The following is a 17629-nucleotide window of genomic DNA, read 5'->3' on the forward strand; positions in this document are numbered from 1 at the left end:
CTTTGCATATCAAGGGCTGTGACATGAACCTGGCAAAGCAACTCACCAGCTGCTGCTTTCCCACCATGGACACATGGAAGGATTTGTCTTTTTATCTCTGCATCTTATGGTGACATTTTTCAAATCTATTTTCAGTTTTGTTCTTTATCTTAATGCATAAGGGATTTTGTGTGTTGCTTCCACCTGACACAAAGGCAACAGATGTGTGGATTACTGGATATGTGGCAACTCATGTAAGTTTAGGCATCTTTGATGTTGGACTTTTATCAAATACAAGCCTGTGAGCAGTAACAGGTAACCAGCATTCACTTTTTTATGAGCTGTTACTTTTTTCAATAAGGAAAAAATACTTGTTGACAATGCTGCCAGAGCTTAATAAATTAAACCTCATAGTATTCACCATTAACAGACTGAAGAAGAAACTGAAGTTGTCTGTAAATGAAGTTAACAGCTACTTAGCACAGCAGAGAAAGGCTGCAGAATTAGTGGCGTTTTTCATGCTAATGCTAATCAAAAGAATGCATTTCCAACCTTAGTTAAAACCTACAATTACATTAAAGCTTATCACTTTACCCTCTATCTAGCCTGCATGTTTTAGCTAAATGCAGCTAGCATCTTAGCATCTTATCTATAATGTAGTCTAGCTCAGAAAATACTCTGAAAGGTACGGTCAGTCAGTCAGTCATTGTTTTGTTATTTAACAGAGAACAAGAACATGGTATTTATAAATATACACTGGTTAGTGTGTACGTTACACCTTCCACCAACAGTCCAACAAAGTGATGCATTCTCATAAACTTAAAATTGATCCATTAAAAATACATAGAAGCAGTTTGTGGAAGCCTCCATGTTGCCCTGCAGTCTTGGACACAGTGGCCAAGATAAACATCGCCATTTAACCTAATCACATTTTATGGGGTTAGAGACGCTACCATTGACCACATACATAGCATGCCGAGGAGAGGAAAAGCAACCTCTCAGATTTCAGGTGCCTGGGAGGCAAATTTTAATTTGTACCTACTCATAATGTTTTTCCATGTGAAGCAGAAGGCTGTTTTCACACTACAGCTCAACGGATGTATCGGTGGGCCGATATTATCAGCCTGTATTAGGTGTTTCCTGATATATAACAGCCAATAAATGGAAAATAACAAAGAATAACAGGAAGAAATGCACTTTAACCGTGTTTCAAGGGTTGATGCTAAGTAGTTTGTCCAGCAGAGAGCACGGCAACTTCCTGGTTGTCAGCATGTCAGTTAGGAACACCACAAAAAACAACTATCTGCTCCAAGGAGAGTCGGGCGGGTTATGGAAACCTGTTTATGTTTTGTGTGTTGGAAAGAAAAAAAATCAACTAATGTTTAAATCAACAAATTTCGGTATCAGTCTTATCGTATATTGGTTAGGTTCTATTTTAAGTCCTGACAAACATAACAGGGTTTTTCCTGACTGAATTATTCTCTCGTTTTAATTCATTCACTGTCTGTTATTCCCTGTGAATCACAAAGGCACACTGCAGGCGAAAGCGCATCAAATCCGATTCTTTTGACCCTATGCGACCCATATCCGATCATGGTATGACAGTGTGAACGGCACAAATCCGATATTTTCAAATCCGATCTGGGTCACTTTCGTATGTGGTACTGAATCCGATACATATCCGATGTTTTAGAAAGCGACTGCTGTTTGAACGGTCATGTCGCATTAAATCCGTCTTTTACGTCACTGACACAAGACAGACGCCAATTATCAGCTCCGGAGAAGACATCGCGAACGCTTCCTGGCCATTCAGTGTAGATGTCAGTGAAACTGTTGGGAAGACAACGTGAACATTTTATTTGTACTGTATAATCTGCAGATTCTGACAGAAATCTGCAACTATCCTTTGAAGCACCGCTCCTCTAAAACAGCAATAAGGATCATTATTAGGTTATTTACATTATTATGTAAATAACAAAATAACTTAAAGCAAAAACTGGGAAACGTAAAGTCCGAAGTCTTTATATTAAGGGCCATCAGTCAAACAATACTGTTTGGTCTGGGTCTAAACAGCGCGTTGTGTGTGACATCTTCTTTTGCGCATGCGGGCCGCTTTGAGCGTTCACACTGGAGCGTGTTTGGTGTCGCATTTTATTTGTAGAGTGAACACGCAGACAAAAAAATCGGATTTGATCAAAAAAATCGGAATTGAGCATTAAGACCTGCAGTGTGAACGTAGCCTAAGAAACTGGAGAAGACATAGACCTGAGAGCCAGATGTTTCCCTGGGAGCTGGAGGAGACCAGACAGAGGTAAAAGACAGCAATCAGGTTATTAGCATGTGTTGCACCCTGTAATAGTCTACCTGTATAATCGTTCCCTTAGCTAAGCATCAACCTTGGACAGTGACTTTTACACTTTTTATGGTCTTTGTCTCCTTTCTGCATCACACACGCGACACGCTTTCACTGCCACTTCCTCAAATAAAGCTGCAACATGCAGTGAGTATTTCTCTAACATGTTTAATCGTGTTTGCCCAAAACAGTGCATTGCATAAGGACTGGTAAATGAAACGTTAGTTCAAAAAATATTTTATCAGCATATTGACTGTAACAACCTGACAGGATGACAAACACTTCAAGTTGGAGTACAGTAATGTACAGTACCGCAGTACGTTGTCACCATTTAGATAAACTCAAGGTGGCTTCACTATTACACAATACACAGTTTCACAAGCCTGTTTCACTCATCTCATCCAGTGCGACTGAAATTTTGATCAAATATAAACACAATAAGGGTCTGTTAGTCGTTAATTATGAGCTTGACTGATTAAAGGACTAAATTCTTACACAATGGGAGGGCGTTGTAGAAAATTATGAGTCCTTTGGTGCAGCAGGAAGCCGTGTTAAGGTAGTGTATAGAATATATGCCTTGTTCTATGCTTTTGCATTATTGCTTTTGTTTGTGGCTTATATAACGGTCTAAATATTGCTGTAATTGGTACTTCTGTTATGGAGTATTACCATAAATAATATTTAGAAATCCTTGTTCCACATCACTGAGACCGATGAGTGCATACAGCACCAGCAGATTAGAGGTGGACTTTTTAGGCTTTTTCATTTTCTGTGTTGTGACACACCAAACAGTTGGAATCATGCTGTCCTTCTCCACCGGGAAGATTAATAACCGCCCAAATTACTCGCACGGGTGCTAGAAAGTATAATACAAATGAGAATGTATTATCCTATTAACTACCAAGGGCCTACATGTTAATTATCTTGGCCTGTGGTAGTCCAGAAACTGGGTTAAGTGAGACCTTATTACGAATGAAACACAGGCTGCATGAGCAGCGTGCTCAAAGGAATATGAGAAAAGATCATGATGAATACAAATCACTGATTTCACATGTGATGAACACAGCACCCAACAAAACAGCGCACATTTCTGTCAGTGCACAATCTGTAGTTGAAATCTATCCAACGAATGGAGATACTGATGTGGTGACATACTTGTGGCATTAGTTTAGGGTTGACCCAATAACCTGTGATATATACCCAAATCCAGGACTTAACAAGTCAGTCAGTTGTTTTCCGGTTGCAAAGGTGCTCTATTTACATCAAACAACCCGAGATGCCCACCCTGAATCACCGCCTCCCCTTGACTGCAGGATTTGAAGGATTCTCATCTACAACGACAGATGAGTGATAAGAATAATAACATGGAGGGCAGACCTTCATTGTTATTATGCAAATCTCTAGAGAGTGGCTCATGAAATGAAATAAATGATTAGGCTGGTGGAATCAAACCACTCTCAGAGTGTGGCTTCTGCTGAGCACAGTGAAATGCTATCAGTACATCTCTCCCATTAGAATCACAGAAATTAGACACTAAAGCAAAACCAAATCACCCTGTTTGTCCACGCTGCACCTCGGCCCATCTAAAAGTACCATCTGTGTTCTGAAGTGAAGAAAATCATGGCACGCTGCTCCCTCTAGTGGATCATGTCAGGAATTAGACACAACATATTACATGGTGGGGTCTCTTTCTTCAGTGTGTGAGTGCACGGTCCTTCATGAACTCGTTCAAATGGACCCAAAAGACTGTAAGACTTTTATACAATAATATTTCATGTTGATGCAAATAAGACAGATTCAACATGAAAAAAGGACACTTTAATTTAATTCCCCTGTTACTGCATTAAAGAGGACTCACAATAAACAGCCTTAAAGCTGAGCTGCAGACATGTTCAGTTCCATATGACTGGAATAGCTAAGGAGGCTAGAATTAAAGGTTCCTACAAGTTTCTCAAATGAATATTGTGATTTTTGCTTCACTACAGCTTTTTATTAGAGTGTTGCAGTACAGCACAGTTACTAATGACTCAAACCCTTTCATTCTGAGCCCTTTCACGTTTCAAGGTTATATTATCGGCAAATCTTAATTCCTATCACATGGCTCAGTTTAAATCAATACCTGAGAGGTCAGTCAAAAAGTTACAGATAAGAAAAATCTTTAAAAGTGCAAGAAAATAAGTGAAACCAGCTACAACAACAATGCATCAACGTCAACCCAATAACATCATACAGTCTATGTTATTACATATCACACATGTGACCTTTGAACTATTGCATTTTTTTGTTAAATATATTTATAGTTTTTCTCTGCAGAGTATCAGTAAAGGAAGCATGTAGTACTTTTATTTTGAAAATGATCTGCAACAGTCAAAAAAAATGGAAACGTATGGGGACAGAGAGAATCTTTCATTTGATTTCTGCGAGGAGTTAAAGTGTCCACATTCATGAAAAGCGTCTCATCACTCTGCTCATTACTGTAACTTAATAACTCAGTAAGCAGAGGGCTGCCTGATCCTCTGTGAGTTTGTGTAGAAAATAAAAGTGGGTTCAGTTGAGCCACTAGAGGGAGCGTGATGCCATGTTTTACCTCAAAAGTGCTCTGAAGCCACAATAAATATACCATTTTGCCCAGTTAAACTGCACTGTGTGGTTTTTCATGAAGCCTGATGATGATCATTTGGGAGTTTGAGCTCAGGGAGTGCTCACACTTCCCACAAATCCTACGAGTAAACTCTGAAAGGGGCAAAGCGAGCTTGTCTGACTGTCGTCTAGCACTGCTCGTTTATGGAAAAAAAAAAAAGATAAACCAACAACAACAGAAAATCCACAACCTGGCGTCGGCTGCTCCATCAATCATGCACACATTTAGAAGCGCAGAGATACAGCATATTTACACTGACCATCAATCTGTTGCTGACTGGCTCCTCGTTGGTACATGGATGGTCTGTGGGGGGTTTTTGTTGTTTTTTTATGAGGAGATTCATTTTGTAGCCTGTTGTGGCAAACAGAGAGGAATGGGGAGAGCATGGGAGCAGAGACCAATGGGGAGGTAATGACGGCAAAATCAATTTCACACTTGACTGCATTTAGGAGAGGTGAGTGGCGCCGGGCATCTTGATCTGTCCATCAGCCTGCGCGATTCTCGTTGCAGTGGCAGCATCATAACTCCTGTTAGACTAACCGAGGGCCAACAACCATGACTACATGGATGATATGGTTGTTAGAGCAAGAAACTAGGCACCAACTACATCACGAAAACCCCCCCCCACACACACACACTCACACACACCCTCTACATCTTTATCTGCAGAAGTGACACTGAGCTCATCCGCCAACTATTTAACCTCCAGTTTCTCCAACAAGAAGAAAAATAGGCCAAAAAGAACCATACGTATATCTATCAAGTGTGATTTTTCTGCTTCTTTTATGAAAATATAAAATGAGATCTCGTACATTATAATTATAGACTCTTCAAGATGAGTCACCTCTGTTCCTTCCTATTATGACGCTAACCTACACATTATTTATTTGCAAAAAGGATCTGCTAAAGCGCTTAATTATGGACCATAACTGTAATTTTCTGATATTTTCTAGACTTCTTCTGTGCACTTTTTAGCAGCGTCATCGCCGAATGTCAGTTTTGTCCAGACGAGGCGCTCAATGACAAAACATCCCCTGCTTCACCTCTATCAGCCAGTTAGGGAACAGCAACACCCGACAGCAGGGAGGGCAATCTTCTGCTGTGGTGCTGTGTGTTATCAAGATAATGGTGTCCTTTGTCTATTCAAGGATTCAATTACCGGCAGATTCATCACCTCTAAAGGTCAGCAGAGGCTGAAACTGCACCAAGGTCCTGATCACACTGGAAGCACACTGGATTTACTGTCTGGTCCAGACCATCCAGTAAGTTTCAGGTTTATTTTGTTATTTTTTATTAGTCTGTTTCTTGGGACTATCCATCCTTTCTGCCACTTATCTGGGTCTGCGGCTCCCTGCCCACTCCCCCAGTCGTGCTGTGCAACACTGCAAGTTTTGGTACTGATCCAATTACAAGTAATTACAGGGCCAGTATTGCCTTTACCAATATCGATCCTGATACTTTTAACCTAAATGGCAGCTTATTAGGGCAGAGCGGTGCGTCATGATTTATAAATGTACAAATTATGTAAATGTGCCTGTCTCTAAAGCACCTTGGATCAGCTCCTGTTGTTTAAATGTGTTTTAGGCTATAGATAAAATAGACGTGACTGTCAAACACAAAAAGGTTCATAGTGCATGTTCCAGGTATATTTTTTAATTTCCAAAAAAATTATTTATTTAACACAAATCAGTGGACTGAACTTAGAGGATAGAAACAAATTATCGATCCTATTGCACTAGTATCAATTCAATACCAGCGATAGTATCGATACTATTGATATTTGGATTGATAGTCCACCTCTATCCCTCTTCTCTTCCCGAGAGATGTAATCTCTTAAGTCTGTTGTGAATCTGCTCCATGGTCTTACGCTGCTGTGACAAAACCTCACCTAGGAGCTGCACAGGAGGCATCCTGGTCAGATGTTGAAGCACCTCAGCTGGCTCCTTTAGATTAGGAGCTCTGCTCTGACCTCTTCTCAAATGACCAAGCTCCTCTTTATCAGCATCGTGCTTGGATTAATGGTAGCTGACAACTAAGACCTCCATTCCTCCAAATGTGATTACTACTTGAACAAAAACAGTACAAAAATGTGTCAGCACTAATACTAATATTGAGGGTTCAAAATGTCTAAAAAGAAAAAAATAGCACATATATATCATGTGTAAAAGCTAATAGCTGAGTTTAGACATTTCTGACTTGTGGAAATAATGTTTTTTCCATTACTTACCAAAGAGTTGAAAGTGATTATAGACACATGAAGTGTAAATATGAAGACGCTGCCAGCAGTTGATTAGCCTAGCACAATAACCAGAAAGAGCTGGAAGCAGCTAGCCTGGCTAACGGACCTCCAAGCTTCTGTTTAGTGGAGTAAGTTAAAGAGTCGGTGCGAGCAAGTAGCTGCGTTTGGTTACCTTTTGGGGCCTTTCTACACATAGTGTTGGGATTTATGTTTATATGTAAGGCTAATATCTCATAAGTAGCATCACTTATTTGTGTTTTGTCTAACACAGTCTAACAGACCAAGACCCCCTTCACAAGAATGTGGATGGAGGTTGTGATACCTACAAGACAACAGGATCATAAGTCTGCTCTTATGGAAGCACCCTAGCTCCGCCTTTATGCAGGTCTGACCGGAGGGTAAGAGGGGGTTGTCATGGTAACGGGAGTGTTGCTAGCAGGAGGGTGAAGTGCCCAGAAAGCTGGAGAAGAAGAAACGTGAGCCGAAGTACTGGATCTCAGTCAAACAAGGAGAACTTTTGACCAATCACCTTAGTGTCCTGTTTATCACACATAATAAAAAGCATTCACTGTCCGGGTGTGCGGCTCTTTGTTCGTTTGGGTCTCCTGAGCGAGCAGAGAGACACTGCAGACATTTTTGAACCTTCAACTGCTAAATAAATTTAAGAAAATGCACTTTGAGCATATTTGTCTTCTCTCTCTCTCAAAATGAACCCAACACAGTTGTTTTGATAACTAGCCTTTTCTATCCATTTTGGCCTTTTGTCCACATTTTATGTCACTGAAAATGGAGTTTTCTGAAACTTGGTGTTTGCCTTTTATTAACTCTTACATCAGACTGTGTGCTGTGTTCATGCATGACAAAATATTATTGCTTTATCTTTTTATGCAGGTTTAGATGCTAACACATGCACACACACCCACTCTCCTGTGTTTTTAGAAAGACGGAGACTTCTACATTCCACATTCACTTCTGCTATGCCCCATCTTTGTTCACCTAATAAAGTTGTTCCATTAAAGATTCTGATTGGCCAGTATTTTTATAGATCAGGGTAATAACTGCACCTGCTGCTCTGCCGTGCTTTTGACTGCGTTTGTTATTGTTTTCAGCATTGTCATGTGGATGGACATTATTTTCAAATCAATGCTTGTATGCACAGATTTTTTTAATGAAAGCAGAAAATCTCTATTTTAAAACACAATACTTTAGCAAGTGTTGAAGTAGCCAGTGTGCAGATTAAGATGAGCTCAAGTTCTGAGTTAAGGCCATTACGCACCGAGCGCATTGCAAAGAAGCAAGTTTGGATCACACATTTGGATATACACACCAAAAGCATTTCTGCAGAAAATGAATTTTTTAAAAAACATGAAGCTGACATCATCAAGCCGGTGCATGTTTTAAACTACGAGCACGCTTGTTGTTTATTTGGATCTGAAAAATTTAGCTCGTTTAAAAAAAAAAGCCCCAAATTTGTCATACAAAAATTACGCGGTCGGTGTGAATGGCTGCATTAAAAAAAGGTGAGACACATTTTTAAGGCACGAAATATTAGCTTGAATTTTACATGTCCGGTGTGTAAAGGGCTTTAGTCCTCGCTATTATGACCACTATTTTCAAAGTGTTTATTCTTCAGCACATCTAATTCTGAATTAATGAATCCTGATATCACAACAGCCTCTGCTGACCTGAAGCATCTTTGACTTTTTGATACTGCAGTGTTTTTACAGGATCACTTGAAAGGATCTGGTTTCAGGATATGAGATGAAGCAACTAAAATGGATTTCAGCCTGAGTACATGGGGGCTCTGCACGAAGATGCCAGCATCTCGAAGCATTTAAGACCTGAACTGAAATAAAAACCGAGTAGAGGCCAATATTACTCATGAAAATAATCTTAAGTAAGATTCTTTACACATTTTCCCATTAATTCAGAACGACAGGAGAATTTATTAAGACCCTTCCCATACAATGTGAAAACTGCTCTAAAACCCATTCTTCTCTATGGCTCGCCCACACCACAGCACAAGCGCACCTGTGTGAAAAGGCCTTTACACTTCCAAAGATATGCACTCTCATTTTCAGTACAATCGTTTTCTGGTTGGTAATAAACTGCAGCTGCAGTAAATTAGGCGTAAACTGATTACCCCATATGAAAAATGATTCGTCATTATCTTTAAACATTAACTATCTGACACAACAGATAAATATCAACCTCTTCCATATCTGAATGTGGTCTAAATCGCTAATATCTTTCAACCAAGGCAACATCAATGTTTCGACAATTATCAATGCAAACACTAATAAATTCCATAACCTACTAATAGCTGTCAGCTTAGTGACCAACAGCCGTGTGTCAGCTGACACTGGGGTCACCAAACAGAAGAGAAAAAGTTATTTCAACCTTCAAAACGTGCTCGACGTGTTGTGTATCTGCTGTAGTTTTGATAGGAGCTGAGTGTGCTCCATAGACACACATGAGAGATCTTTCCCATGAAGAGTAATTAAATAATGTTTTATGCCCAAAATCAAAGTGCACGGAAACACATTTAAGAATGTGGATGACAGCAGTAAGATGTTGTGTTTCTCCCCTGGAGCTGCTGTTGAGTCACATTCTTTTGTTGAGCACGCCGAAATGTCTCGAAACAAACAACCAGCTCATTATTTTATTGCCACAGTGGTCTACGAGCAAATGGCTTTGTGTTCTGCTCCCTGTATTTGTTCATGCTATGGCTCTTTTTTAATCACTTACACAATCTTTGTCTGCTATTCCGCAGTCTGTTACGGAAAGAAGCTTAAAGCCTACTGTTACATGAATTAATAACTTGTCTTTACTATTTTCTGCCCGACTTATCCACAAATTTCATATTCGCTCTTTCAGATTAGTTAATCCTTCTTGCATGTGAAAGATGCTTTGCAAGTAGGTACTATACAAGAGAAGCTTTTCATGGTTGATCAGGTCCTGGCCAAAGCTCCACTCAGCCTGGTTTGAGGACTTTCATTCTGGCCAAATCCATTTTAGTTTCAAACCCTTTTGGCCAACATTCAAGAATTTTCCATTCTGTTTTAATTTTGCAACCTCTAACCTGCTGGCACCAAAAGCGACACGTCTTAATTATTCAAAAGGAAGTAAACTGTATTCATTAAATATAAATCTGTTTATCCTAATAAATTTATATATTTACAGTGTTGTTGCAGTTGAGTTCAGAACAATGGCACACACGTCCTCGCATCTTGCCAGGTGCAGGGTACAAAAATAGGAAAATGAATAAAATCCATGCTTTATCTTGACTGCAGGCCAGAAGAGATCAGTTGAAGCCGATGAGGACCTTTCAGTCAGATGAAGCACGATGTAATAGAAAGAGGACAGTAGCATACTCCAGTGTGCAGGTGTTCCTTCTTATGTGGAGTCAGGTTTTTCTAATTTTGTTCGCTTGTTCCCATGCTTGCAGTTTCAGGACTCAGGAAGAAAAAAATAAATGTATTCTTAAGTGCTTTATGGGCACATTTTGTTCATCTGTTTGGCAAAAACAACACGTTCTACTTAATGTTCACAAACTCCAGTAATCCTTATTTGCTTCCCATGTGTTAAAAGACACGTCTAGCCACCTTTAGCCACCATGGTGTCCTTTGATAAGTAAACCACCCAGTACACCATGTTAAATGCACCAAACGACACGGGGAAGAGGATCCGTGCATACTTGTCAATTTTACTGGTTCCGCCCATACCAGCAGTGGTGGGCTGGGAGCACGGCGTCTGCTTCGGCTCCAGTTTGTTCCCCATCATCTGGATGCGCTCCAGCTTCGGGCCCAGCAGATGCTGCAGAGAGGAAGTGCTGGCGTTCTGCTTGCACGGCGTCCCCGCCATCACGTCTGGCGTAGAAGCTGCAGCCTGAGGCGTGCTCTTCACCAGCTGCGCTGAGGAAGACGCAACGCTGAGCAGACTCTCAGACTTTGGGCTGGAGCGGGAGAGGGTGGAAGAGCTGCCATTGGCTCCACCTGCTAAAGGTCGCAGCGGCCTTCCTCGCCCGACTCCTGCAATGTTGGTGGTGGAGTGGGCTCTCTGTTGACTGCTCGACTCTTGGTGGGAGATATAATTCATGCGCTTCCTCAGATTACCGTTCGTATCAGGATTTTGCTGCGAGAGAGGAGAATAACCAGTATTTGAGTCAGGCTGATAAGAAAGTTTACTGACACTGACATTTTAATTTGTTCCTCATGTTTTAGTTCAGTTTAACAGCTTGAAATACATTTCATTGTGCAAATGTTAACTTCTTTGTTTTTAAAAAATCCTGTCTGTCAGGACAGGCAGGAGAGGTTAAAAAAGAGGGGGGGGGACCCAATAAAAGGATATAATACAAATGTTGTATACAAATGTATCGCCAACTGCTGCACCTGTAAGAAAAAACGAACATACAACACCTGGAAGACAAAAACGTGAAAATGCACAGGTACATAAATCAACAGTCTTCTTGTGGGGGGGGTGTGGGTGAGAGAAAGAGAGAGAGTGTCGAATGTGGGTGTGTGTCTTTGTTAAGAAATTTACTTGAGGGTGGGGAGCTGGCCAGAGAACCGGGCCATCCGCAGTCCTCAAGAGTTCTGAAGACCTAAGTCCACACATCTCGGCAATATCTGCACGCTCATTCCAGCAGGAGAATGAGGAAGACCCTAGATGGGGTCCGCACGGCCAAGGGGTGGGAGTCCCAAAGGACCAGTGGCGACGGGCAGCCGACCCCACTGGAGCTGCCCACCCCAGTGTGAGTCGAGATCAAGGCTCCAGGCGCCCAAGAACCACTTGGTAGTTCTTGGGCGCCACAAAAGAGGTCCAAGCAACAGAAGAAGCTCCAATACCACCAAGTGAGTGGGTCAGTGACCACACCAGAACATCCTGCCACAGTCCCCAGAACCAACAAACACCTGCATCCCAGCGGGGAGTGATGGGGATGGTGAACTCCTCCCTCCAAGCTCATGTCCAACAGAGGCCAAGGCTTATTTGTTGTGTAATATTGTAAGTAATGTTCCCAGTGCCGTCCTTTCCAGAATAAATTTTTTTTTTTCTGTATTTAGCTTGAAGTGGTTAGCAAGGAATTTTCCAGATTTATCACCATGTTCAAAGTTCTCTAAACGCAGCCCCCAAAGCCCTCTGCACAACAGGCCAGATTTAATAATACAATGATGCAGTACTTTATTCTATGCACTTTAAGCATTTTATCCACCTCTACCTTTATATTTAGAATTACCATTTATCCTACGATATGTCTTTAGACTGTGGGAGGAGACCAGAGAACCCCGAGGAAGCCCAACCAGTTTGAACCAAAAGCCATCTGACTGTGAGGCAATAGTTTTAACCCCTGTATCACCACGCCACCACCTATTGATAACATTGGACAAATCCAACTGGAATTCTTGATTGAGTTGGTTATTGAAACCAGCTCTCAGTTTGGATTCGGGAGATTATTTCTCTGTACTACTGTAAGAAGCTTAATCTTAAAATATAAAGCGTCTCGAGGCGACTGTTGAATTGATGTTAGTAAAAAAAAAAAAGGAGCGTTAAAACAATAAACGTATTTCGTGCAAAGAATTTTTTCATCTCTCCTTTCTTCTTCCTGTTTGAAGGAGTTTGCAGGATAGGTGAAGTTTACTTCCTCCCCACAAACTTTGTCATATTGATCTGATCACAGTCCTCCGACACAGATGGCCTTCATTTGTGAAGGCAGACGACAGACTGTGCGTAATGCAGGTGTCACTTACCATGGCTTTCACTCATTTCACACAAGCTTAAGACAGAAAGTAGGTAGCACCGCATCGGGGGGGTAATGCAGTGTAGCGTCAAAGGAGCTTATCCTTTGAAAGTTGATGTTTTCAAGCAGAGTGTGATGCTGGTACTAAGGCATTTGCAGGAATAATCCACCAACACCACCCCCAACCCTTGAATTTGAAAGGATCCAATGTTATTGTGTCCCATGTGCAGCAGAGGAGGAGTGTGTGCGTGTGTGTGTGTGTGTGTGGATAGTGGAGTTTGTGTCTCAACATGGAGGAGGTAAAATGCTGAGGAGTTGGAACCATCGACACACTGTGACCCATGTGCCAAGCCCTCTGGTAACAGGACCTGCTCTTGAGGAAGAGAGCATTAATTTTCCCCCCTGTTGCCAGAGCTGTCCTGAAACCTATACAGATGTATTCGGACTCCGTTGCCATAGCAACCCCCTAATCCATTGAAGTGCTGTTGTCACTATACTGCATTCAGGCATGATTACGCCACACTGGGATTTAGGCAGAAGGGAACAACTTAAAGTAGTTACTGTAAAATGGGCATATCTGCTGGTGGGTTATGTCAGCTTCAATGATCGGTTAACAGATGACCTGTGATTTCCACTCTTCAGAAGATTATGCAGCCTGAGAAAAATACATCGCACGTGTTTATCCGGCGCCATGAACACGTTCCTACAGTTACATAAACAGCACTGTAACACATTCATCATATCTGACTTACAGCTTTAAAATAGCTTCATGGTATATTCATGAATCCTCGTTCTCTCCGTATGTAACTTGCCATGGTGTCGATGTAATTTGCTTAAACTTCGTCACACAGAAATAGAAGCTTATGTCAGTTCATGCACGTAGAATTTCAAAAGAAAGGCTGCACACCTCGTGACTACTCCCAAACATCTGTGCTGTGAAGCTGTTTTCAGACCCGTCTTATTTTCTCTCTCACACACATTTTTTTCTGTCATTTAACACTCAGTTGTTTTTAATTTGACAAGCAAGATTTGTAAAGTTCTGGGACCAGCTTTCTCTAGCTTTCCTTAACACCCTCTAAGCAGGAGCTCAGCTGACTATTCTCACAGGCAGGAACCACTTCTGATGATTCAAACGTGTAGGCTAAAGGCAGTAAGCGCATAATAAGGGACATGCTCTGTAAGTGCTCCTTGAAGTAAAGTGTGATCAGATTATTGAGCCACTTTGAGAGAAACAGAAGTCACCTGCAGCACTTCCTCTGCGTCCTTGACCTTGACAGGCGTGGATTGGGGCCCCGGGGGACATTTGGCCGGCTTCTTTTTGGCGCGCTCAATCTGTGCATTGGTGAAGTAGTTGACAGCGGCAAACTCAATGAGGGCGGAGAAGACAAAGGCGAAGCAGACGGCGATGAACCAGTCCATCGCAGTAGCATACGAGACCTTGGGGAGGGAATGGCGAGCGCTGATACTGAGTGTCGTCATGGTCAGGACGGTGGTGATGCCTTGGATGGTTTGTGGGAGAATAAAAACAAAAGAACACATGAGCCTGTATCAAAGAGGGAGGTGACATAAATTCTTTCATATTTGATCAAAGCACATAATTAGTCTGAATTTGACTCAATTTGAATGTAAGTAGAGTTGCAAAAATATCCATCTCACTGGGAAAACTGAGGCTTCACCACAGATTGACATGAATTTTAACGTTGCAGATCTGAATAGAAAACAAGACGTGTTCAATAACCCATTTATTATGTTCTTCTCATCAGGAGATTTCATTAACTAAAGGCAGAAGGATAATGAACCATATATACAGTATATAGCTTTGCAATAGAAACATGTACAACCACAAAAAGCATTTGTCCACTTGAGCTACTCGGAGAGTTTCACTCTGTACTCTGAGGACTGATGTTGCCTGTCTACACCAGCACAGTGGATTTTCAGTCAAACAATCAAGGTGTGATTGAATGGAGACTTTCAGCTTTAATTTAAGTGGCTAAACAAACAAACATTACAAACATTTTTATACATAGAAACAAATTTGCAGAGGCTCAGCAGCAATTGGACAAGCCAGCATAACTTTAACATAAGGGTTGTGGTTAATACTTGGGTGAATATCCTTTGTACTCAATGACTGTCTGAAGTCTACAATTCATGAATATCGCCGAATACTGTTTCGTCCCTTGAGCTGCTCTGCTACGCCTTTATTGCAGCTGCTTTCAGTTGCTGTTTGTTTGTGGGTCGAGTTTGTCTTCAGTAACTGTAAAGCTGCTCTATTTTGTTGAGATCTGGTAACTAATCTGGCCATTTCTTTGCCTTGAAAAACTCTTGGATTGCTTTTGTACTTTCTTTGGGTCATTTGGACTGTGGAGCGCTGTATAATCAGTTTTCCAGCAGAATCTGAATCTGAACAGAAAGTACAGCTCTGTGAACGTCAGAATTCACCCTTCTACATCAGTCAGGAGTCACATCATCAATAAACACTAGTGATCCAGTTCCACTGGCAGCCATACATCCGCTTGCCATAACATTGCCTCCACCATGTTAGAAAGAGGATGTGATATGCTTCAAATACTGTTTCTTTCCTTCTCCATACTTTGTTCTTCCCATCATCTGGGTTTCTCTTGGTTTCACGTGTTCAAGCAGGATTTTTCCAAAACTGCCGACTTTTAGATGTTTTCTTGATTGTAACCAGTGGTTGTTGTTGGAAAGCTTCTTTGTTGTCACTCACTCTACCTCTTCAACAATGTTTCTGACTTGGGTAGATGTTGTGAAATTTTTTTCTTAATCTGGGAAAGAACTGTTTTTAACCATTGTCTTCTGTGGTGTTTGATGTCGCTGAGCTTGCTATTGCATTCATTGATTTAAAAAATGAACCAGATTGTTGATTTTGCCACTTAGATTTATTTTGATTTTTCAGCCTAATGACGACCTCCTCTGCTTGCATCTTGGCATCTCTGTGGACCTCAGATTAAGAGTTCCAGCTAAAAGCTGCCAAATACAAGTTCAATACTTGGAATCAACTCTAGATCTTTTAACTTCTTAATCAGTCTGTCTGGAAAAACAAAGGAACAGGCCTTGGACTGCTTGTCAGTCAATTGTCCAATTACTTTTGAGGCCCTGAAAAACTACACACTGCTGTCTTCTGGCAAGAGGTATTAGAGCATTCGGGCCTCACTGACAGACTGCGAAACAGTTTCTTACCCCAAGCCGTCAGACTCCTGAACACTCAGTGACTGGACTCATTCACTCGTTTAAAGACCAGTTTTTACTCATTATTTTATTCTTATTATTTTCTTACCTTTCATTTTACTTTCCTTTTACATTTTATCTGATTATTTTATTGTACAGTACTTTGGTCAAAATTTGTTGTTTTTAAAAGTGCTATATAAATAAAATTGATTGATTGATTGATTGATTGATTGATTGATTGAATCAATCAAAGTCACTTTTTGCACAGCAAACCCGGGCTGGCTGATCTCAGCCGTATGGCATGTGAGCCCCTGCTCAACGTGCTGAGCCGGTGCCCATAAGGCTCAGTCTTCTGCACATTTCTATTGCACTGCTGTGTCTGTATCGTTCTTTCTGTCTGGTGTTGTTGTCTTTGTCTTGAGGGGTTTTTTTGCTACTTTTGCAAATTGCACTTTATGTAGTCCTGTGTTGATTGTCTGTTAGATGTCATATGTAGCACCACGGTCTTGGAGGAACATTGTCTTGTTTCACTGTGTACTGTACCACTGCACATGGTTGGAAAGACAATAAAGCCACTTAACTTGAATTGACTTGACTTGAAAATGGGGGACTGTGTATAAAAGTATGTGTAATTGCCAAACACTTGCACAATTAAAAAGTAAGTAAAAGTAAAATTGCTTTGAATAAAAGCTAAAACGTCACATCTTGACCGTCTGATTTAGAATCCATAAGATGGTGTAAAGACTAAATTAAGTGTAAATTATAAACATTTTGTCACTGTCTATAAACTTGTCGACCTAACTGTATATGCCCCTTCCTGTGAATTGTCTGTCAGCACTATTCTCCAGTCTCATTGGCAATCACTTCCATCAATAACTTAATTTCTTATATCATAGTCTTGCTAAAGATAGTCAAGGTCTTTATGCAGCAGATGAATTAAGGCATCTATCAGAGGTCTGTTTGTTTCATCTAAGCAATGGTCACATTAAAATTGGTAACTCTCAAATTGTGGAAATAATTCAAATAAAGAAAGGTTATACATCACAGAGCTAGAGGACACATTGACCGATGTTCATGCAGACACCATCCCGGGACTGAATGTCATGTGTTCTCATTTATTTGTCGCTGCACTACCCAGAGAGGGACCATAAAAATAAAACAAGACACCTGTCTGACCAGCACCCAAGGTTATGCGGGGCTCCTACAATAACAGAAGGTCACCGTATAAGCCTGAGGCTCGTCACTCGCCCTTGGTACTATTAACCAATAGCAATAATGTGATTTGGAGAAAATCCCCTTTATGCCAAAGATCTGGAACAATCTGTGCGTCACAGCCCTTACCCAACATAAATGCATGTCTCCTTTGCCCGGACGTGACCGCTATATAATTACCTGTCAGTCAAAAGCAGCTGGATGACATTGATAGGTGAACTGCAGCTCAAGGCCACAGACTGAGGACATTACCCTCTAATAGAGAGCTTTTCTTAACATGGC

At 41.1% G+C, this 17629-nt stretch overlaps 1 protein-coding gene across 1 annotated transcript in view; it reads right to left on the bottom strand.

Annotated features, from left to right (window-relative positions):
* Positions 1-2308: 2308 nt before the first annotated feature.
* The window catches only part of gabra4 (gamma-aminobutyric acid type A receptor subunit alpha4), a 32438-nt gene continuing 17117 nt past the window's right edge, over positions 2309-17629 (bottom strand). Inside the window, exons 8-9 of the mRNA XM_003451782.5 lie at positions 14192-14448; positions 2309-11346 (exon numbers count right to left, since the gene is read on the bottom strand). Of these exons, the coding sequence (XP_003451830.1) occupies positions 10810-11346; positions 14192-14448 (794 nt within the window). The 3' untranslated portion in view covers positions 2309-10809. The remainder of the gene's footprint in view (positions 11347-14191; positions 14449-17629) is intronic.

The sequence above is a fragment of the Oreochromis niloticus genome, linkage group LG2, assembly GCF_001858045.2.
Source record: "Oreochromis niloticus isolate F11D_XX linkage group LG2, O_niloticus_UMD_NMBU, whole genome shotgun sequence".
In the NCBI taxonomy this organism is placed as follows: Eukaryota; Metazoa; Chordata; class Actinopteri; order Cichliformes; family Cichlidae; genus Oreochromis; species Oreochromis niloticus.